This window comes from Sarcophilus harrisii, chromosome 4 (genome assembly GCF_902635505.1).
Source record: "Sarcophilus harrisii chromosome 4, mSarHar1.11, whole genome shotgun sequence".
NCBI lineage: Eukaryota > Metazoa > Chordata > Mammalia > Dasyuromorphia > Dasyuridae > Sarcophilus > Sarcophilus harrisii.
This window is the reverse complement of record NC_045429.1, coordinates 326,497,677-326,520,228: the sequence shown is the minus strand read 5'-3', so window position 1 is coordinate 326,520,228 and position 22,552 is coordinate 326,497,677. Positions and strand designations below refer to the sequence as shown.

Below are 22,552 nucleotides of genomic sequence, written 5' to 3'. Positions count from 1 at the left end.
TTGAAAATTTAATAACTGGTCCGGTAAGAACTGATCCTAATACATCCCTGCCTGATCTCATCAGTTCTCATCTTCTCCAGAATATTGCAACCTCTATCATTACCTACCTTATTCATCCTTAACCTCTCCCAATCTACTGTTTCTTCCTTATTTCCTTCAAAGACAAATCTTTCAATTCTTAAAAGAAACCTTCATTAAACCTTCCTAATTCCTCAAGCTATCATCCATATGTTTCCTCCATTTTTTAGCAAAAATCCTAGAAAAAGTTGTCTATTATTCATTGCCTCACTTTACTCTCCCCTCAGTCACTCTTCAGCCCCTGTCCATCTGGCTACTTACGTCATCACTCAACTGAAATTGCTCCCTCCAAAGTTACCAACTCTTACTGGTCTTTTTTTAGTCCTCATCTTTTTAACCCATCTGCTGCATTTGACATTATTGATACCCTTTCTTCCAGGATACCATCTTCTGTCTGGGCTTTTATGGTATTCTGCTCTTCTCATTCTTCTTCTAAAGATCTGACCATCCTCAGTGTCCTTTGATGGTTCATCATTTACATTGTACTCTCTAAATGTGGACGATTCCCAAGGGTCTCTTCTGATCTTCTCTTTCTACATCCTCTCTCTTGGAAACTACAACAATTATCATGGATTTAATGATTCTCCCTTTACTGATAATTTACAGATCCCCATAATCAGCCCTAGTCGTGTTCTTGAGTATCTGTCCTGCTTCATCGGTTGAACATTTCAGATTGGATGTCCCCAAAGGCAGCTCCAGTTTAGAACTCGTTATCTTTTCCCCAAAAACCACCCTTCTTCCAGACTTTCCTAATTTTGTCAAAGGTTTGCAACCCTGGCATCATCCTTAACTCTGTATTCTTTTCTTGCCCTAAGTATACAAAGTTGCCAAGTCTTGCCATTTCTACCTAAACAAATCTCTCATTTCCAAACACTTCTCTCACTCAGTCCTCAACATCTTTTAGGAGGGCTATTGTTTTTTTTTCTTCCTTATCTCTTTTATTTTTTTAATTATAGCTTTTTATTTAAAACATATGTATGGATAATTTTTAAACACTGACTCTTGCAAAACCTTCTGTTCCAAATTTTCCCCTCCTTCTCCCCACTCTCTCCCCTAGATACAATACATGTTAAAATACATGTTAAATCTAATATATGTGTACATATCCATACCATTATCTTGCTGCACAAGAAAAATCGGATCTAAAGAGAAAACCTGAGAAGGAAAACAAAAATGCAAGTAAACAACATCAGAAAGAGTAAAAATGCTATGTTGTGTTCCACTGTGTTCCACTTGTGTTCCACTTGTCTTCCCTTTCCTTTCCTTCTCTTGTCTTGCCTTGCCTTTCTTTCCCTTCCATTCTCTATCTTCTCTTCTCTTCTTTTGCTTTCTCTTCACTTTGCCTTTCCTTCCCTTCCCTTCCCTTGCCTTTCCTTCACTTGCTTTACCTTGCTTTTCCTTCTCTAGTCTTCCTTTGCCTTCCCTTCCCTTCCTTTTTCTTTCTTTGCTTTCCCTTCTCTTCTTTTCCCTTCATTTGCCTTCACTTCACTTGCCTTGCCTTGCCTTTCTTTCCCTTATCTTCCCTTCCCTTCCCTTGCTTTGCCTTGCCTTGCTTTGCCTTCTCTTTCTTTTCCTTCCTTTCCCTTGGCTTGATTTTCCCTTCCCTTTATCAGATTTTCCCAAAGATTTGCGTGCGTCAGTCCTCTACTGAGAAAGTTGTAATAGCTCCCTCTTGCTTCTAGGATCCACTGTTGTGTTCCCCTGTGTTGTCTTGAAGGAAGTGGTGAAGGAAAACTGAGGATACCCAAGGTATAATCTTGATTCAGACTATAATATCCCTTACCTTTTATACATGCTGGCTCTGGATGACCTTCCTTTTCCTCTTCTCCACTGCTTCCTCACCCTCATCCCTCTCCTCTCCTCCTGTATTATTTAGAAATATCCTTCAAGACTCAGTCCAAATGACAGCTCCTTCAAGGAGTCTTCTCTGATTCCCTCACTTCTTCCTCCAGCCAGAAGTGATTCCCCCTTTTTCTTTACTCCTTTAGCACTCTACCTCTCACATGGAGCAGCCTATTTTGCCTTGTAAAATGGTTGTTTGTGTCCATGTCACCTGCACTATTAAATGGTAAGCCTCCCAAGGGTAGGGACCCCATCTTATTTTTCTTTGTACTTCTCCTCAGCAACTACACTCAATGAATTTTTGCTGAATAGAATTGAAGATGGATCCAGGAACCAAATAGCTAGCCCCAGGAAGTGAGCTCAAAGTTTGGTTTTGTATACCAAAGCTGTATCTAATGATTTGGAGGCTGGGGAGACAATGGATCATCCTGGTGCTAGAACGGATAACAAAGGCTAAGGATCCTGGATTCCAATGTTGTTGATACCTTTTTCTCCCCATTAGGCAAGGGGAAACTGCACAGCCTCTTGTGGAGACTGGGGGAAGGGGGTGGGAAATTGTCCTGTCAATGAGGGAGGCGTTTTTCAAACATAGAAGAGCTATGGAGGGTGAAGAGTAGGTGCTAGAAAGAGGAGGGAGAGCTCAAATCCTGGCATCCAGGTCTAGAGCCATGGACCCTCTTTGGGAATGGCAAAGAAAGGAGAGGTGGAAGGGCTGAAGCAGAGGATGGGTTGTGGGGGATGGGACGGGAAACACCCAAATGCAAACCCTACTGCTAGCGTCCTATCCAGCATGGTGCCCAGGAAGCAGTGGTGGAGGGGCACCTTTCATCACCCACCCCAACCCTTCTGCCCGGGTTCCTCCAATCCGTCCCATTCTGTGTCCCATAAGTATGTCTCGCCTGATTTCCTCCCTAAGTCCCACAAGTCTCATTCTTCTGCAATCTTTCCAAGAAACGAGTAGAAGAGGGGTTCTTAGTCTCCTCTCCCCTCCCCCTGCTTTCGCCCCAGTCCCAATCTCTAGGTTCTCGGACTGCGGTCTCTGAAGCTGTCGGCGCAGGAGCCGCGCTCAACTGACTGCTGCAAACTGAGAGGGGGCAGGGAAAGGGGGTCAGCGATTAGCCAGGCTGGATGGAGGGGTGAGGGGGAGCTTTAGAAGAGAAGGAACAGGAGGGGAGCGCGAGCAGAGAGGGGGAGGGGGAGGAAAGGGGGCAGAAGGAGGGAGGGAAGAGGGAAGGAGCGAGGAGGAAAAGGGAGAGGAGAGGAGGAGGTGGGGAGGAGAGGGAAATAGGAAAGAAAGGACAGGGAGGAGGAGGAGGAGGAGGAAAAGGAGGAGGAGGAGAGAGGTGGCGGGGGTGATGCGGGGCTCCTGGCTGCCAGGCGCAGGCTAGACGAGTGTCCTCCCTTAAGAACTGGGCGGGAAGCGGCCGCGGGGACCCGGCTTAGGAAGAAGAGAGGTGGCGCTGCCGAAGGGAACAAGGAACGGAGCTGGGGGCGGACGGGAGAAAGAGCCGGTTGTTGGAAGCAGATGTGACCAAGCAGCGGGCTGGCCGCCGGGGACCGAGCCGAGGAACCAAGCGGACAGTGCCGCTTTCTAAAGGAGCACCTGGCGCTGCGCTCTCTTCCCTCCCCTGCGATCTTCTGCTCGCCCCTCGTCAGCACCGCGGTCCCCTCGTCAGCACCGCGGTCCCCTCTTGCTCCTTACCCCGTTCTTCCCCCCGCCCTCCACTTCTCCGGGCTCCCACTCTGAGACTGGAGCTGCCTCCCTCCGCTGCTAGCCGCGGTACCTCCGGCTTTCCCCCGCAACTCGCTAGCAAGCTTGCTCGAGCTTGGCCGTGCCCTTCTGGGGATGTGCCAGTAACCCAGGTGTCCCGGGCCCCCCGAGAACCCCAAGGATGGGACGCCGCCCTCACCTCTTGGTTGTCCAGGTAAGAAAATGGGCGGGCAAAGAGACCCCTTCACTTGCTCCAACCCCTCCCCCTCCCCCCCACAGCCCCAGCGGTAGCGGGGGAGAAGGGGAGCTGTGTGCGTAGAGGAGCGGGGGCGCAGAATTGACCCCCTCCAACCGGGGAGTCCGGGGCCAGGACTGGTTTAGGTGCGACTAAGGATGGAGAGACGATTTTAATTGCCCCGGGGAAAACCAAACTCTTCTGAACGAACCCACGGTTTTCCGGAGAAATGGGTGGGGAGGAATCAGGTTGGGGCTGGGAGAGCACTTCCCGGAATCCGCAATGCCAAAGAATCCCTTCCTCAAGCTTCAGAGTGCCTGGGTGATTCCCAGATCGGGGTTGAGTCCCCATTTCCTCCTCCTCTACTTGCCCCCGCACCCGCCCACCACTCTGTCTCGGCAGAGCTTCAATAGTTCAGTGCTTTAGAGGTACGGTCCTTGCCTGTTTTTTTCCTTAAACACCTTCCTTAGATTTCACCTCCTATTCCCCCCCCCCCCCTCCTTTAGGCCTCCCAGTGGCTCCTTTTCCCTTTGCAGAAATCTGCATGTCTATGGAGATAAATCTCTCCCGCTCCTCAGAGCCCTTTGATCAATAGAACAATATTCCCCAGAGGAGATGAGGTGTCAGATGCTCGATCCTCTTCTCTGGCTAGGCTCCTGGTTGGGGCCGTGCATGAGCCGCGTCCGAGAGTGGGAGCCCATTTATTCCCCTGGAACTGGGAGCCAAAAGCTTCTCGGTCTTGCGTCTAGCGACTAACGAAGATATTTCAGCTCCCAGACTTTAAGAAAGTCACCAATAACTCACCAATTTTTGCCTGCAGAAGTTCAGTGACAGACACATCTCTCACTCACTCAAACCAGTCTTCAATGAGGGAGGATAGCATATTTTTACTGTATATACTATAAATGAGTGAATTCTGGACAGTTTTTTTTCCCCCGTGGGACTTGTGGTGTTCTCCAATGCACACACAGATGAATCACTTTAACTGATTTCTTGGGGGGGGGGGGTTACGGGGAGTACTTTTTGTTTACATTTATGTATATGTGTGAAGGTTGAAGATTTTGGGTTTTTAAAGAGAGGTTAATGAGTGACATGACGTCAAATGACCCATCTGATTTTATTTTTACTTTTCAAATTGTTAAACCTTTGTTTCCTCTTTTGTGTCTCTTACATATACAGAGGGGTAAATGAGTCAAATCATCTCCTTTGAAAACTTAACAGTTGAATTCAAGATGTCTGTAACAGAATGTTTTAAAAATAATAGCGAGTTTAACTGAAGTAAACCACACTCTCCCAATCCCTCACCCTCCAAGCCCTTGTTATACCGCTTTCTTTTAACTGAGACAGTGAGAAAAGTGCTGGATTTGGATCAGGAAGAAAAACTTGGGCTCCAGTCTGCTTTTCTTCCTATTTGGTCTTTGACAAGCAATTAAAAAACAGAAATTTATTTAGCATCTACTATAAGGTAGGCAGACACTGAACTTGAGATAAAAGGGCAAAAGTTATATGTAGTTCCTAGCCTCAGGGACCTTATGGAATGGGGGGGGGGGGAGAGAGTGAAGAGAAGGAGAAACAACATACATATATACGTATATTTATATGTATTTGGTATAATTATAGATCATATAGATTTGGGGGGAAGGCAGTAGATGCTGAAGGGAATCAAGGAAAAAAACTTCAGTATGACACGAGTTGGAGTTTGAAAAAGAGTCAAAAGGGAGGACAGATTAAATTCTAGGCATGGAAGATAAAGTCACTGCAAAGGCACTAGACACAAGGTAGAAAGCTGTGAGTAAAGAAAAATAAGAAGGCCAATCTGCCTGCAGAGTGGAATTACTGAAGAATAGGAATATGTAATGAGTTTAGATAAGGGGCCAGGCAGCAAAGAGCTTTAAAGGCCAGAATTTATATCTGACCATAAAAGTGGAAATAGTAGGAATTGGCTGAATTTTGAGGATGGAAGTGACATAGAGACCTGTGCAAAGGAGATCATTTTGGCATCAATGGTGTAGGAGATGGATTGAACAGGGGAGAGACTAGAGGCAGGAAGGCTAACAAGGAGGTTACTGCAATAGTACAGGAAGGAGTGATAAAAGATTTAATTATTGTGTAAGCAGAGAGAAGAGAACAGGTCAGTGTCTCTCCCTGGACCTTAGTTTCTTCATCTGTAAAATGAGGATGTTGGACCAGATGACAACTAAGGGACCTTTCAACTCTAAATCTTATCAATAAAGTGGGGAGGTGGAGGGATAGGAGAGGCAATGTAGTAAAAAGGAAAAGAAAAAAGAATAGGGGACTGGAGGAGTAACTGAGTAAGGAAATGAGAGGATTTCGTTTCTATTTCAACTTTGTTTGCAACTATCCAGATATGAACTTTACACCCCACCTGTCCCCACTATTACCCCAGTTCATATGAATTAAAGGATCATAGGATTTAATCTCGAAGAGGTCTTAGAAATGAACTAGTCCAACCCCTCATTTCCCAGAAGTGGAAACTGAAACCCATGTCATAAATAGTGTTTGGCCCAGGATTCTAATCTACAGACAACAAGAGTAGGAAACCAGGAAAGCAAAGAAGAAAAGCAAAGGAGGTTTTATCAAAATCAATCAAAGTCCCCACACCTATCAGTGATGGCAGCAGGAAGCATTTCTTGGACACATACTGTAAGCCAGAGTTGTGGGGTTGGAGACAAGATTCTGTCTAACATTTTTCTTTTTGTCTTAGTTAAAAAGAAAACCATGTTACAAGGTTCATTTTTTTCTTTATTTACATATTGGGGGGAAGGTTATTTCAGAAGAGAAAACACTATAAAGGAAATGGATTGTATCTCCCTTTCTCATTCAAATGAAATAATATTTATAAGCCACTTAGCAGTGTGCTTTCCTTATGGAATACACTTAACTAGATTTAAGAGTGTGAAGGAAAGTGAATGTCAAAAAGACAATGTCCTTGCCCTCCAGGAGTTTATAATCTACTTGGAATACTGAAAACCAGAGCTGGAAACAATTAATTATAGTTACCAAAGCAGGTTATAAAGGCAAGATAATGAAGTGTTAAGCTAGGAGTAAGGGAATAGCTGGTAAAAGTTTGGGATGTGCTAATTAGGAAAGACTACCTAGAAGAGGTGAATTGGGGATGAACTAGAACTAGAAGAAAGAAGTGAGTACTTCTTAGGAGAATAACCAAACAATGTCAGTAATAGACTGTTGGCGTATGGGAAATATAGGAAACAGTCTCTTGGCTAAAGAATCTGGGGGCAATGCCAAAAAAGAACAGGAACCACAGACTAGAGCTAGAAAAGACTTTGAGATCTTCTGGTCTTACCCCTTCATTTTCAATTTACCAAAGGAGAAAGTGACAACCAAGGTCACTTTATTGAGGAACTCCCCCCCAAAAAAGCTTTTGTTTCCCTGGCTTATATCTATTGACATTTACTGTATTCGACATTAAATTGTCTTAATATTATTAGGAAAATGCTTTTGACTTATGGACACCCCCCCAAAAAAAAAAGGATTTCAGGGACCACACTTTAAGATTCATTTTACTCTCCCTTTATGAAGGGGAAATAGGTTGGAAGTGAAAACGTGTAGTCTCAGAAAAAACCTTGAATTCTAAGCAATATAAATCTATCTTTTATCCCTGTTGTGCTGTCAATTGTGTAACTGTGGACAGGTTATTTACCCTCATAAAACCTTGGGTTTCTTCTTTGGGAAATGTAAGGAGCCACTATAAAGAGCATGGGGAAGGGGAGACACCAGGTTAGTCCAGGTAAGAAGGACTTCATAGATTATAGAAATGCAAGACTCTGACTTGGAGACCATGAGTGACAAATGCACTCTAAGGGAAGGGCCATTTCTCACACATAGTAATATTTGACTCTTCTATGGGCAGTTAAGAACTAGAAGAAATCATGTCAACTGAAGAGAAAAGGGAGCCGAAGGTCAAAGTACAAGTTATCTCTGAGACTAGAGTTACCTCTTGTTCCATCCTTACCCTGCTTACTCTTGTAATTCCGTTTGTGACCAAAGAGAGAAAGCCATCATCTCCTGACTCCCAAGCCCTAGCCAACTCTAGAGGGAAAAAAAGCCCCTGACTTTCTACTAAAGTAGGAAATAATAAAGCAGAAAGGTTGTGGTATTCTTAATTTAAACAAAACAGTTGCTCTTCTTCATCTCTACTACCAACATAAACCCAACCTTCATACAAGAATTGTAGGATGAATATCCCTCTGTATTGCCTCTCCTCATCTTCTTAAACAGCTTTGTGTATATTTCATATTACAGCTATTTATTTTTCTCCTTCCCTTCCCCGAATAGAATGTAAGCCCCTTGAAGTTAGGGATTCTTTCATTTTTGTCTGGTTTCCTGGCCTGGCACTTAATAAGTGCCTTTTAAATGAATTTCCTGAGAGGAAAGGATATCATAAGGAAATGACCCATGTAACTCTTTTCTCATTTAAATGACATATTTGTTTGCTTGCCTTTTCAATGGGGATAGAGGTAGGAGGAGAAAAAAGGAAAGAGAAAATTTACAACTCAGTTTTAAAAAATGAATCTTAAAAATTGTTTTTACATGTTATGGGGAAAAATAAAATATTAAATAAATAACAAATGAGATAATATTTGCAAGGCACTTAGCACAGTGCCTAGCATAAAGTAGGTTCTTAATAAATGCTTCCTCCCTTTCCCTTTTTCCTTCCCATTCACAAGAGTTTTATTTTAATGTAGGCAAGACAACACTGACTACTTGAAAGAATCTTGAAATTGGAGTTTTGGTTCTTAATCTCTTTGTGCCTTAGCTTCCTCTTATGTAAAATGAGGGGTCCTTGGGCTTAGATGGGAAAACTATTTTGATATCTGTATTTCAATATAATTGATTTCCTTTATAATTTACAAATGTTATTCTGAGAAGGGGTCCATAGGCTACATTGGAATACCAAAGGGGTGTACTATCACACACACACACATATGGTGTGAAAGTCCAGACTAAATGTCCTAAGGTCCCTTTGGGCTCTGGCCTTCTGGGCTTTTAGTCTGTGATTCTTTGGCTGATTCATCCAGGTAGCTGAATACTCTATGCAGCAGTCCCAGTACTGATAGTGCTATTCATATGGTTTGAAAATGAGATGTCACAAACAGACTTGACCCAAATGAGAAATTTATATTCCAACCATTCTTGGCAATGAACTAGTGGATGTTGAAAACCAGCCGGGATCCCATCATGGTCAAAACGTCACGGATTCAGAAGAGGGTGATTCCAAATATGGAACGATTGTGACAGAGGCTAGGCTGTGGCATCCCTTTACTCCTGGAGGAAACGCACATGGAAGTAAAATTCACTGTAGCTGACTTGATACATGAGAGCTGGAAGTGACCTTGGAGATGATTCAGACCAACCCTCTCATTTTACAAATGAGGAAACTGTAATCCGGGGGAGTTAAGTGATTGGCTCCCAGAGGTCATATATATCTAGCTAGCAAGTGCTTGAGGCAGAATTTGAACTCAGGTCTTCTTGACTGCAAGCCCAGAAGTGTTTTCATAGGACCACCTAAATGAATTGCATTTTAATTCAAACAATGAATAATTCTTACCTATTCATTCATGACCTCATGTGGGGTCTTGTGACTAAATGTGAGGGTTACAAAATTATGATTTATTATCAGTAAATTTTTAGGATGTTTACCTGTTTTATATACCTATATACCCAGGGTTGTGTAAAAATTTCTCTGGCTAAAAAAGAAGTCATGAGTGGAAAAAGTTTAAGAAGTCCTGAATTTGAGTATTTCCTTCCCTCTTAAATTGTCTAAAATTGATATTCTGACTCCCTTTCTTCTCTGACCTTACCTTAAAATAATAAAACTACTTTTGATTCGCTCAGACTTTTTCTTTCACCTTAGGTCAGGTAATCGTCTCCCGCAAAGAGAATGAATTAATGAGGCTTTGCTCTATAAAAACAATTTAAGGGAGGCCATCAAAGTAAACAATGAAGCATAATCTGAACCAGGTTTTACCTGATCTGAGGTTAGCTTCGCACTCTTTGAAATCCTCTTTGAGGTAAAGAAATTTAAAAAAAAAACCTATTGTGGTCCAATATGAGTCTGTGTGACCCCACAAAACAGGTTTTGTTTTATTTTATTTTAAGAAAGCAATTTGTTTATGTTTGAGATACAGCATAAAGAACTAATTAAAAGACACCATCTTGGACACTTAATACTTCAGTGATCTTTAGCAAATTCTTTCCTTTCTCTGGGCCTCAGTTTTCTCATCTGTAATTGAATTAGATAGACATTCTCCCAATCTTCTTTTGATTGTTTACCCCACCAATAAATTTTTTTATTATGGACCTAGAATTCATTTCTAAATTATGTGATTCACTACTATACTAACATATATGTTATAAAACATAAAAGCAGATGTTTGAAAGATGAGAACAAGATGAAATGATCTTTTAAAAATAACTGTTTATTTTGTTTGTGAAACAAACTCTTGATAAAATATGATCACCACTAATCATATTTCAAAATAAATTTAAAGTATTTTAATATGAGCTACTATTCATAATCACGTCTTAGTGAGAGCAATGTGATTGAATGGGCTTCACTATTTTTGAACAGTCTTGGTTTAACTCTATAGTAGAGCAATGTGTCTTCACCATATGCTGAAATGGAATGAATGAGGGAGGACATTACTGTCAACCCCTCCATAATGTGGAGCTGCTGCTCTCCCCTGCGGATACCTCAAACACAGTGATGTATGATCATCTGATATGCAGACCAAAGTGTCAATCCATATTCATCAAGTTTAATTTCTTATGAATTTAAATTTTTTCTACCAGATTTATAACTTTTCAAATGCATATACATGCCAATTACATTTTGTTCTTGTCACAATCCTGTCTTGTTGCAAGCAAACACTAGGAGTTAGACGCTATTATAGGCAAGTGGAGGGAAGCACAGGGCATGTGGGACAGCATTTCATTTCCTTAAGGAAGTCAAGTTATTAAAAATCTAAGCTGAAAAAAACAAATTATTGGAATGATTTTTATTTTTTATTTATTTGTTTATTATTATTATTCATTATATCCATCATTGACTGAAATATTATGGTATGCAAGTTGCAATGCTCATGCTGGTCATTGATATAAGCACTAGGGTGTGCCTATAAATACCTATTCTTGGAGTATTGCCTTGTTCTATGTGACTCCCCCTTTATCCCATCCATGAGTTACAAGGCAATCAGTTCACAAGTTTATGTTATCTATGTACAATAATGTAAAACATATTTCCATATTAGTTATATAAAAAAGAAATAAATCAAAAGAAAAAACTATGAACAAATTTTTAAAATGAAAAACAGTACGCTTTGATCTACATTCAGAATCCATCAATTCTTCCACAGTTCACAGGTGTTTTCTTCCCTTTAGGAAACCAGGTTATCCAGCCAACTCTTCTTTTCTTTCTTCTTTCCTTCTTCCCTCCTTCCCTCATTTCTTTCTCTATTTTTTCCTTTCTTTCTTTTCTTCTTTTCTTTCTAGTTCAGGCCTTCATCATCTCTCTCCTACAATAGTCCAACAGCTTCCTATGGGTCTTCTTCCTCAAATCTCTCTCCACTCCAATCAAACTTCCACACAATTGCCAAAGTCATTTTCTTATAACATGTTGGATCACATGTTATCTTCTACACCAACGATAAATTCTAGTGACTTCTTATTATCTGTAGAATTAAAAATACTGGTATTTAAAGCTTTCTACAAATTGTCCCCTTCCTGTATATCTGGCTTTTTAACATATTATTCTTCTCCACACAGTCTATGGTCCAATTATACTGTACTATTTGTAATTTCTAACACATGATGCTCTATATCCCATTTCTATTCTTTCCCACTCCCCATGCCTCTAATATCTAATTTCTCACTTCTACCTTTTAGCATCATTGACACTTTTCTTTGTTTTTTCTTTTAAATGGTATTTTTTCCAACTACATGTAAAGACAATTTTTACATTCATTTTTAGTAAAATTTTGAATCCCAAATTTTCCCCTTTCTTTCTTTTCTCCCCTCCACCCACCCTAAAACAGTAAACAACTTAATGTTATATAAGTATAATCATGTAAAATATATTTCCATATTAGTCATATAAAAGAAGAAATAAATCAAAAGAAAAAACTATGAAAAAATTTTAAAAATGAAAAACAGTATGCTTTGATCTACATTCAGAATCCATCAATTCTTCTTCTGGATATGGATGGTATTTTCTATCATGAGTTCTTCGGAATTGTCCTGGATTACTAAAAGAGCTAAGTCATTCAGTTGATTATCATACAATGTTGTTACCATGTACAATGTTCTCCTGTTCTGCTCACTTCACTTTGTATCAATTTGTGTAAATCTTTTCAGGTTTTTCTAACATCAGCCTACTCATCATTTCTTAAGGCACAGTACTATTCCATTATAATCATATACCACATGTAGTTGACTATTCCACAACTTTCTATGTAAGCATTTAATAAAAGTTAATTGGCTGACTGGTAGAAAATGGAAGATTCCAGGAATGAGCTCCTCTCAACACTGGGCCCTCCAGAGAATGCCAGGCTCCTCCATACAATCCTAAGGGCTCATTAAGGCTTTTTGATGGACAGGTTTTAATAGAAGTGGTATCATTCAACCATCTCACCCCAAATTTAAAGTTCTCTTTTGGGGATGTGAGGAAAAGAATAAAAAGGATGTTTGGAAATTTTCTACTTCCATTAAGGCCTTTGATTGGGGATTTGGGGTTTGTCTGTGAAGCCATTCATCCTTTCCCTTGTTTTTTTCCCAGCTTCATTCAGCAGCTTGCCACTTGTCAAAGAGGTGTGAACAGCTTCCTGGGGAAAGCAAGAGCCAAGGGCTGGGCCAGCTGGCTTTCTGGGGTGCTGGGAAAAACATGGAAGCCTCCCAGGTAGCTTCTCCATTTCTAGTTGGTGATAATGGAGCATTTTAGCAAAGCAAGGGAGAGGAGAAAGGGAGAAAATTGTTTTTGAATGTCATGGGATTCTTAGAGTTCTAAGAGACTTTAGAGATCATTCAAAGGATGATAATATTGAAATCTGAAAATATTTCAGAGATCATTCTGTTACAGGATATTAATAGATTTAGAGCTGGGAAGGATCTCTAGGACATCTGGCTCCAGTCTCTCATTTAAATTTTTTTCTTTTTTTATTATGAATGCAAAAAGTTGCATATTTCCATATACAAAGCAGGATAGAAAAAGAGAATTAAATATGAAACTGTGTACTTCTATTATATATAATTTTTGGAGTTTAAAAAAAAACAGTATCAACAGTGCTCTGTTTTTTCTGAATGACGTTTATGGTACTATCCTATTCAAGGGACCATAACAATTTCTAAAATTAAATGATATTGGAGATTTTTGCAGCGTTATAATTGCTTAGCTATAGCTTTTAAAGCTTCTTTAGCATTCTTCTGTGTGATTTGGTGGGGGAGGGCATCTAGGTGATACAATGAAGTCAGTGCTGGGTCCAGAGTCAGAAAGACTCATCCTCCTGAGTTCAAATCTAGCCTCAGACATTTACTAGCTATGTTGCTCTGGGCAAGTCACTTAACCCTATTTTGCTTCCATTTCTTCATCTGTAAAATAAGCTGGAGAAAGAAATGGCAAATGACTCTAGTACAGTGATCCTCGAACTTTTGTTCTCAATATCTTTATCCTATTAAAAATGATTGAGGATCTGTCCAAAGAGTTTTTGTTTATGTGGGTTATAGTTATAGATATTGATCACATTAAAAACAAAAACCAATTATGAATTTGTAGACTCTCTGAAAGGATTTGAGATATTCCTCAGGATGCTCGGGACCAGACTTTGAGAACCACTGTGTCTAGTATCTTTGCCAAGAAAATTCCAAATGGGACCACAAAGAATCTGAAAGGAATAAATATTTTTTTTCAATATTTCATTGATTTTCCCCCTTTCTTTTCTTTTTTTTAAAAATATCACTACCACTTCCTACATTTGTCCCAAAAACTCTTCACTCTTCTCTCTAAACTTTTCTTTTTTTTTTTTTTTTTTTTTTTTTGCTGAGGCAATTAGGGTTAAGTGACTTGCCCAGGGTCACACAGTTAGGAAGTGTTAAGTTTCTGAGGATAGATTTGAACTCAGGACCTCCTGACTTGAGGGCTGGTGCTCTATCCACTGTGCCACCTAGCTGCCCCTCTCTCTAAATTTTTAAAAGCCCTCCTTTGTAACAAACAAATAGTCAAGTAAAATAAATTTCCACCTTTGTAGCATCTGAAAGCGTACATCACATATTTACTCAAGGTCACAGAGATAGTAAGATTCAGAAACAGTATTTGAACCCAGATCTACTATCTCCAGAGATAGTGTTATTTCTATTTAACTATAGTGAATATCAGCACTAGCCTATAAGATGCTGATTTAGGATCTTTGTCCCCCCTACATACAACCCAAAGTTATCTGAGGTTATGGTTTGTGGTTCTTGACCAGGATTCAAAGACAGTTAATTATAGTTATCTACAAAGATGGACAATAGGTCTCTGCCCTCAAGGAGCTTATAGTTTAATAGTGAGAACAAGACATGTACATAAATAACCATGATGCAACTAATAAATGAACAGCCATTTACAAAATGCTTCCAATGCTCTAGATATTGTGTGAGGCTCTGGGACAAAAAAGTGACAAAAAAGAAACAGTTTCTACTGGCAAGGAATTTACATTCCATTGGGGAGGAACAATATATACAAGTTTGAATATACAAATGATAAATAGGTCTATCACAGAGGAAAACTACCTGGCTTCACCATACTTGTCCCTTAGGAACCATTATCTGAGATTGGAAGGACAATGGGGATGACCTAGAATGGGATTTCTTGAATTCATGTAACAGAAGGAGATGATATGGGAGAATGGGAGAGGGAAGGGGAGGAGAAGAGAGTTCCATTCACCTTAGAGTGGCAGCCGTAGCAGCATTTCCTGAATCTTCTCCACTATCACTGGGGGGAAGGGAAGGAGCTCTTCTACCCTGAATTCCTTTCTTAGCATCTCTTGTAGCTCTGCCTCAGCTGCCAGTGATCCCCCAAAGGGTGGACCCATAGGAGCATCCCAAGACTGCAGCTGCATTATATTACAAGCAGTTAGCCAGCTGTTTGGCTTCCCCAGTACCCAGTCAGCAGCAGAGAAGAGGAGTAACACAAGATCTGGTTTTTATATCCTGGCCACATGCTAGAGAATGAGTCAATCATGCAGAATAGGTAATAGCATCTTCTAGTTGGTGACTCCTCTAAGAAGCTAAAGATAGGATAGCTCCCTTCCTTCCCCCTCTCTCTTTCTCTCTCTCAATTTTTCTTCTCTTTCTTTTCTCTCTCCATTGCTCTATGATTCTTTTCTCATTATCTTTCCTCTCAAATTTTCTCTCAGTTTCTCTGCTCTCATTCTTTCTTTCTTTCTCTCTTCTTCTTTCATTCTTTGTCTTTCCCTTCCCTCCATCTTTCTTTCAATCTCTCTTCTCTCTCCTCTCTCTGACTCTCTTCACTTTCTCAGTTTCACTTCTCCTTTCTTCTCTCATCTCTGTCTGTGTGTCTGTTTCTCTCTGTCTCTGTCTCTTTCTCTCCCTCACCCCATTCCACCTCTCATTCAAACAAATTTATAGTTTTCAGGCTATATTGCTAGTCTGAATGGAGGATAGATAAAATAGACTGAAAATCATGAGGAAGAGGAGTACAGAATAAATCCTGATCCCAGTCCTGGGGATGCAAAGGTCTAGGAATGAGGATGAAGCTGATCCTAGAGATTTAGTGCCATCCTACAATTAGAAGACAAAGGTTTGGAGAAAGTCAATTCTCCATGAATGTCTTTTTCTTTTTTTTTTCTCTTTTTTTTTTTATTTAATAGCCTTTTACTTACAGGTTATATGTATGGGTAATTTTACAGCATTAACAATTGCCAAACCTCTTGTTCCAATTTTCATGAATATCTTTTTCAACATTGACTGGTATTTTGGAGTCTTTGAGGATCATAAAACAATTAGTTTGTGGAGCTTGGGAAATAGAACTGTTTAATTTTCTCCCCCACTTTCTCTCAAAAAGATGAAAATGAAAATGACCATATTTCTTAGAATTTTAGTCAAGAAAATGACACAATGAATTAGATTGCTGGGCAATAAGGAAGACCAAATTCTGCCTCAGATACTTCCTAAAGGTATGATCCTGCCAAATTACTTAATCTTTCTGTTTCCTCATCTATAAAATGAGGATGAAAATACCTTCTTCACTGTAATGTTGTGAGCATTAAATAAGATAATGTATGTTGAGATGACATAAGTTTCCAACCTTAAAGTGCTTTATAGATAGTAGATAGGCACTGGACTTGGGGTTTCTTTTGTATAGAGAACCCTGAGGAAGATAAAATTTCTGATCCCAATGCTGATTAGCATTTTCTACATAACTTAGAAAACTTCAGAGAGCAATGAGAGGTTAAGTGATCCAGGATCACACAGGTAAGATGTAACCGAATCCAGGTCCTCATGGCTCAGAGACCAGCTGCAATCAACTAGGTTAAGCTATCTCTCTATGATTATTTAAGAGTTACAAAGTACTTTCTTCATAACAGGCTGATGAAGAAGGAAAATATACAATTATTATTATACCCATTTTACAGAAGTGAAGACTAAAGTTCAGAGAGACTTGCCTCCAATTTCTTAATTTCAAGTCCAACACTGTCCCAATACACTACATAGCCTCTCACTTGAACCCAATTCACATGTGTTCAAGGAACCACCACACCAGGAACTTTAATAATTTTTAAAGGATTGGCAAGAGTCCCTCACTCTTGTCAAATCCCCCTTAGTTTATATACTACAAGAAAACACAGTCCCCTTCCATCCTGTGTGACTCAACTGAGCAAATGCATCCAAAGTTGCAATCAGATGCTAGAATTCCCTAAGATGCCAATGTTGTGTGCTGAGCCCTGTACACACATTGTGGGGATGAGGGTTACAAAAGAAAGAGAAGATATGAATCCTACTCTTGAGTCACAATAGGACCAAAGAAATCCTGAAAGAGGAGGTGAAATGCCAATAAGGGACTCCATGAAAGCAAAAGAAAAAAAGGGATGGTGCCCCTATCCCTGTTTTCCTAGTATAAGCAAACTACCTGCTTTTGTTGGTCTAGTTGTGCCTCGATTATGATGAGGACATATTTGAACTGAAAGCTCACTACAGTTATTCCTTCCAATTGCCAGGGTTAGGGGCAATAATTTGGAAATTTTGAGTAAAATTTTTTCACCCTTCCTTCATACCAGATAAAGTTTGAATTTATTTTTTTTTCTTTTAAGGAGTATTTATAGTACCTTATTGTAAAATTTGGGTTAAGTATTTGGTCATGGGCTATATGTAGGTCACTGTTAAGTAAAAATATTGTTTGAAAAATAATTTTTTCTTTGTTATCTGCTGGTCCTTGCAAGTCACTTATGGCTTTTGCAAAATCCTCCCCAAAATTCCCACTTAATTTTTTATGCTGATAATTTATAATTGCTTCCTTGTCAAATCCATTAAGGATGTGTTCCTGGTTTAGGGAAGGTCTAGTTCTCTCTTTTGTTTAGTATACTAGGTAGCTAAATCCCTTCTGGATAAAGATTTCCTCAACAGCTCAGCCTAGAACCCATGATGAAATTCAACTCTGCTCTTATTCACAAGCAGGCAATGCCCTCCAAATGCTGCCAGAACTGAGAGAATGAAGGAAAGAGGTTGGATTACTAAATATGAGTGAGCATCTCAACAGATTCTGGGACTATATTTTGTTGAGTCATTTTTCAGACTCTCTGTGACTTTATTTGGGATTTTCTTGGCAAAGATACTGGAGCAGTTTGCCATTTCCCCCTCCAGCTTATGTTAATAGATGAGGAAACTCAGCCCAACACATTTAAATGACTTGCCCAGGATCACATAGCTAGGAAGTGGCTGAGGACAGATTTGAACTAAAAAATCTGATCTTTCTGATTCCAAGCTCAGTGCTCTATCTACTTCCATCTCTATCTGTTCCTGGGACTACATAGTTCAAGGTATTCATTAGCAAGAGAGAAAAGAAATTCTCTGTCAACTTACCATTCTTGTGATTGAATCACCAGAACGTCTTTACAATAATATCTAGCTATAAATGTTAGTCTGACAAAAGGCAAAGGGAGCACATACCCTGAATCTATATCCTGATACAGTCATGGGTGACTTGTTTAGTCAATAAGTATTGATTGAGCCAAATGGGCTAAACCTTATAGTTGTTATTCAGTCATTTTAGTCATATCCTATTCTTTGTGACCCCATGTGGGTTTTTCTTGGTAAAGATAATGAACAGTCTGCCATTTCCTTGTCCATGGCCCTGTAGAGAGACACATAAGAAAAAGACCCAGTCCCTACCTGTGTAGCTGCCTGTGGCAACTTTACAGAAATTGGGGCCAAGAAATGAATGCACATAAAATGATGCAGAATTAATTACTGAGCTAGAAGGACCATGGACCAGATAGATTTCAAGGAATCTATGAATAGGATTAAAATATATATATCTTTATTTCAACTAATCTCTAATATTTAGAATTTCCATCAATTATTAATTTTTTAAAAATATATTCTCAGAAGGGATCCATAAGACTCCAAAAACCGTAAGAGAGGTCTATGATGAAAAGAAGGTTTAGAATTCCTGCTACAGAATAGGGAAATTCAAGGTCTTCTTGGTACCCCCTTCATGTATAGGTTTAAATAACGCCATTTAGCCAGCATACTCTATGCCCAGAGTTCTTCTTTGGGGATAGTCAGGTGAAAACATTTTCCAAAAATGTCAGCTTTCATCAAGATCTTTGATTAGGGATTTGAGGAATACACACACACACACACACACACACACACACACACACACAAAAGATTAAGATACTATGATCTTTGCACAAGAGGGTCAAAAATATTACGTAGGTTACTAAAGATGGGGGCCAGTGATAATTCGTAGTGACAGAATTTGAACCCAGGACTTCTTACTCCAGGTCCAGTGCATTTCTTCCCAATAAACCAAACTTCTTTTGTAATTAAATCAATTCAGTTAACTCTTGAATTTGCCTCTCTGAGGAGAATTTGCAATCTGTCCTTCCACTGAACATCAAGTTGTCATTTTTCTGAGTTCCAGCTCCTGGAACCAAGAAAAACTGATCACAACTCTCTTACACTTAAGGGAAAAACAAGGAAATGACCAGCTGGGGATGGGCTTTGTCTTAGAGATGGTGTTATGAGTTGGGTGATGCTGAGAGCGATGGAGAAAGGCAGAAAGAATCAGAAAAAGCAATGTAGCTTGAACTCAGCATGATCTGAAGGCAAGATGTTGTTGTTTGAGAAGGGAAAGGGAGCAGCCAGGTTAAAGTAGAATGACAAAGGGTGGGAAAGAATGCCAGATAATGTTTGTGGGCATTAGTGAGGGAGGTTGTTTGATGAAAGGTTTCTAATTCTGGGATAAGGAAGATAAATTTGATTCAGTGGTTGGTGGTTGTTCTTAAAAAGGACCAAAATAACATCACAACCATTGATTAGACCAATACAAACTTGGAATGCTCTGCCACAGGTTGGATATAAATTGTCCCTATGAACATTTGGGATGGATTGTCTGGCTGTATATCTCATGTTTCTTCTGAGCTAATTAATTCTGCTTTGCCCATAAAGCACATTCTCTGACAAGGGCACACTATGCTGGGCAGTCCTGTGCCAGTGTCTCTCATGCCCTACAATCCTTTCTAAAGTTCTTAAGAGATACTTGTGAGTGTCCTTGTATCACTATAAGAAGACTCCATAAGAACTGTAGGGGTCATAATAAACAGAAAAGAGGAACTGTTGTTTTTTATCACAAATTAGAGAGGGTCACCACTTTCAAGAAAGTGCTGAAATCACCATTGTGGCCTTGGGGAAGTGAGAGGGGTTTGAGCTAAATGGCTTTTGAAGGTTTTTCTATCAACCAATTCAGAATCTACCATCCAAGATTGAGAAAAAAAGCTATAGGAAGAAGCCAACATAAGAAGAGGGGAGAAAGAAGTGTGGGAGGGGAGAGTCTGCTAGGTACCATTTCCCTAACCATCAGCACCTCATCCAGCTGTGGTCAGAGGATGAAGATTTTCATAGGGGGTTATGAAAAAAAACTGCTTACAAAAGGCAAAATACAGAAACTAGCAGCAGCTGAGCTCTTAGTAATGTTTTAATAGCTGCTTTCTTGGAAGCCGTTCTGATTAGAAACTAGGCATTGTTTTTACTGAGAACTCATTGGTACATTGGAAGAAAGTGGTGAAAAACTATCTGGGCTTTATGTTCCCCGGTGCCATCCAAAGTCTGAAAGATGATATACCCCTTAGAAGTACCTGTATTGGGATCTATTGCCCTCTTTCATTTGAGAGAGAGGAATACAGAGAGGAATTTAGGTTTTGTATCTGCTTTGCTTGGGAGTGGAGGTGGGGGAAAGTTCAGAACTGACTAGACAAAGTAGAATCATCTGCTATCTAAAGAGCTTCCTGGGGAAAGAGAGCATATTGCTTGAAAGAAATAACCTTTTTAGAATCCCAAAGCAGATCTGAGGATCTTGTCAATTCTCTGGCTTAAGGATACTACTTGTCATTGAGAATAACACTTTCTCGGCACCCTGCTAAGGGTGGCTGTGTGCTAAGAGAAAGCTTGTCACTGTTTCAGTAACCAGAGAATAGCAGAAAAGTAGCTTTGTTCATCAAGAAAGCCAAGAGGATCAGAAGAGGAGCAGATGGCAAAGAAGCAGTTATGCCCTCTAAGTAACTGAGTTACAGATTGCATTAAAGAAGCCCAGGACATTAAGACCTACTATCCACAATCATGAATTGCCTTGCGTACATGGGTTCCCTAAGCATCATATGTTGCCTTGCTAGTTTTCAGTAAATATATGCCTACTCTCTTTCATAGACACTATGTATTGGTGGAAAATATTTATAGGTGGACTATTGTATTTTGAATATTCCTGTTCTTTTCGTCTATTGAGTAAATGCTATCATTATTATCATTTTTTGCCTTATCATTTAGTAAAAATTATTTATGCATAAGAATTAATGGAGTTAAAAAAAGAATTAATGGAGTTATGGAGATTAACTTGGTATAATTGGGAAGCATATTAGTGGGGTCTCAAGAGCTACAGATGAGAAGAATTAGGATTTTCTCCACACTGAGATTACCATAAGGACCCCAAAAGAAATCCTGAATGCTAGAAATGTAATTTATCCTCCCTTTGGGAACCTATATCAACATGAGAGCTAACCCAGCAATCTAAAATATACTACATTTAGGCTATATCAGTATATGGAATAGATACAAAGTGATTTTGAGAGAAAAGCAGTAGCAGCTAGGAAAATCAGAACTAGCTTCCTAAAAAAGGCAGCACTTGAATTAAGTCTCAAAAGAAACTAAATACTTTGAGAGATGAAAGTGAGGAAGATGTATTTCAAGCATGGAGGTAGGGAGGATAGTCACTACAAAGGCATGAAAGTAGGCAACAGAGTGAAATGTTTGAGGACAAGCAAAAAGGTTACTTTGGCTGAAAGAGATTCTATTTTGTATCTGGAGGAAAATAATGCAATTGGGCTGAAAAGATGGGTTGGGAGCTAGGCTTTAAGGGCTTTAATAGCTACAAAGAAGAGTTTATATTTTGTTCTAAAGGCAATAGGCAGTCAAGACTGTAGGGAATGACACAATCAGACTTGTATCCTAGAAAAATCTGTTTGGCAGCTATACAAAGGATGGTTTGAAGTGGGGAGAGACTTGAGGTAGGAAAACTAATTAGGAGAGTAATCAAATAGTGTGAGCAAGAGAAAATGAGATCTAAAAAGTGGTCATGACTGCCTGAGTGAGAGAAAGGGACAAAGGCAAAAGATGTTGTAGAAGTAGAAATAGTAAAATTTGACACATAATGGCTTTGTCACATAAGTAAATCAAATTGATAGCTTGTTTTGACTTTTTTGGATCCTGATTCAAGCATCTGCTGTATTAGCTGTGCTTTTGACGAAAACTTTGTATCATCTGTAAGTTCAGTGAGTGTGCTGACTATAACTATCCAATTCATTAATAAAAATGTTAAATAGCCAAGGCCAACCTTAGATCTCTGGGGCACTCCACTAGAGACTTCCTGTGAAGTTACTATTGAATTGTTAATGATTAATCCTTGTATTCAGCTATTCTATCAGTTTCAGGTCCATGTAAATCACATTATCTTCTAATTCATATTTCTCTATTTTTCCTATGAGAATGCTATGGGATACTCTATTAAATGTTTTGTTAAAAATCTAGGTAAGGTAAGAATTTAGCATTCCTCTCATCTACCAGCTGAGTTGTCTTGGTTATTATTATTATTATTATTACTGAGGCAATTGGGGTTAAGTGACTTGCCAAAGATCACACAACTAGGGAGTGTTAAGTATCTGAGATCAGATTTGAACTGGAGTCCTCCTGACTTCCGGGCTGGTGCTCTATCCATTTTGCTATTTAGCTGCCTCTGTCCTATTTTTTTAAGGTCTTTTACTTTTTCCTCTGAACTTTCATAGTACTTATTCTTTGTAATTTTCATTAGACCCTTATCATGTACAACTTTATGCAATTGGTTAACCTCATCAATTAAAATTTTGCCTTATAACATAGTCATT

General features: G+C 39.5%; 1 protein-coding gene across 1 annotated transcript in view; it reads left to right on the top strand.

Annotated features, from left to right (window-relative positions):
- Nucleotides 1–3,190: 3,190 nt before the first annotated feature.
- The window catches only part of CRHR1 (corticotropin releasing hormone receptor 1), a 95,704-nt gene continuing 76,342 nt past the window's right edge, over nucleotides 3,191–22,552 (top strand). The window contains exon 1 of the mRNA XM_031965966.1: nucleotides 3,191–3,845. Within this exon, the coding sequence (XP_031821826.1) occupies nucleotides 3,813–3,845 (33 nt within the window). The 5' untranslated portion in view covers nucleotides 3,191–3,812. The remainder of the gene's footprint in view (nucleotides 3,846–22,552) is intronic.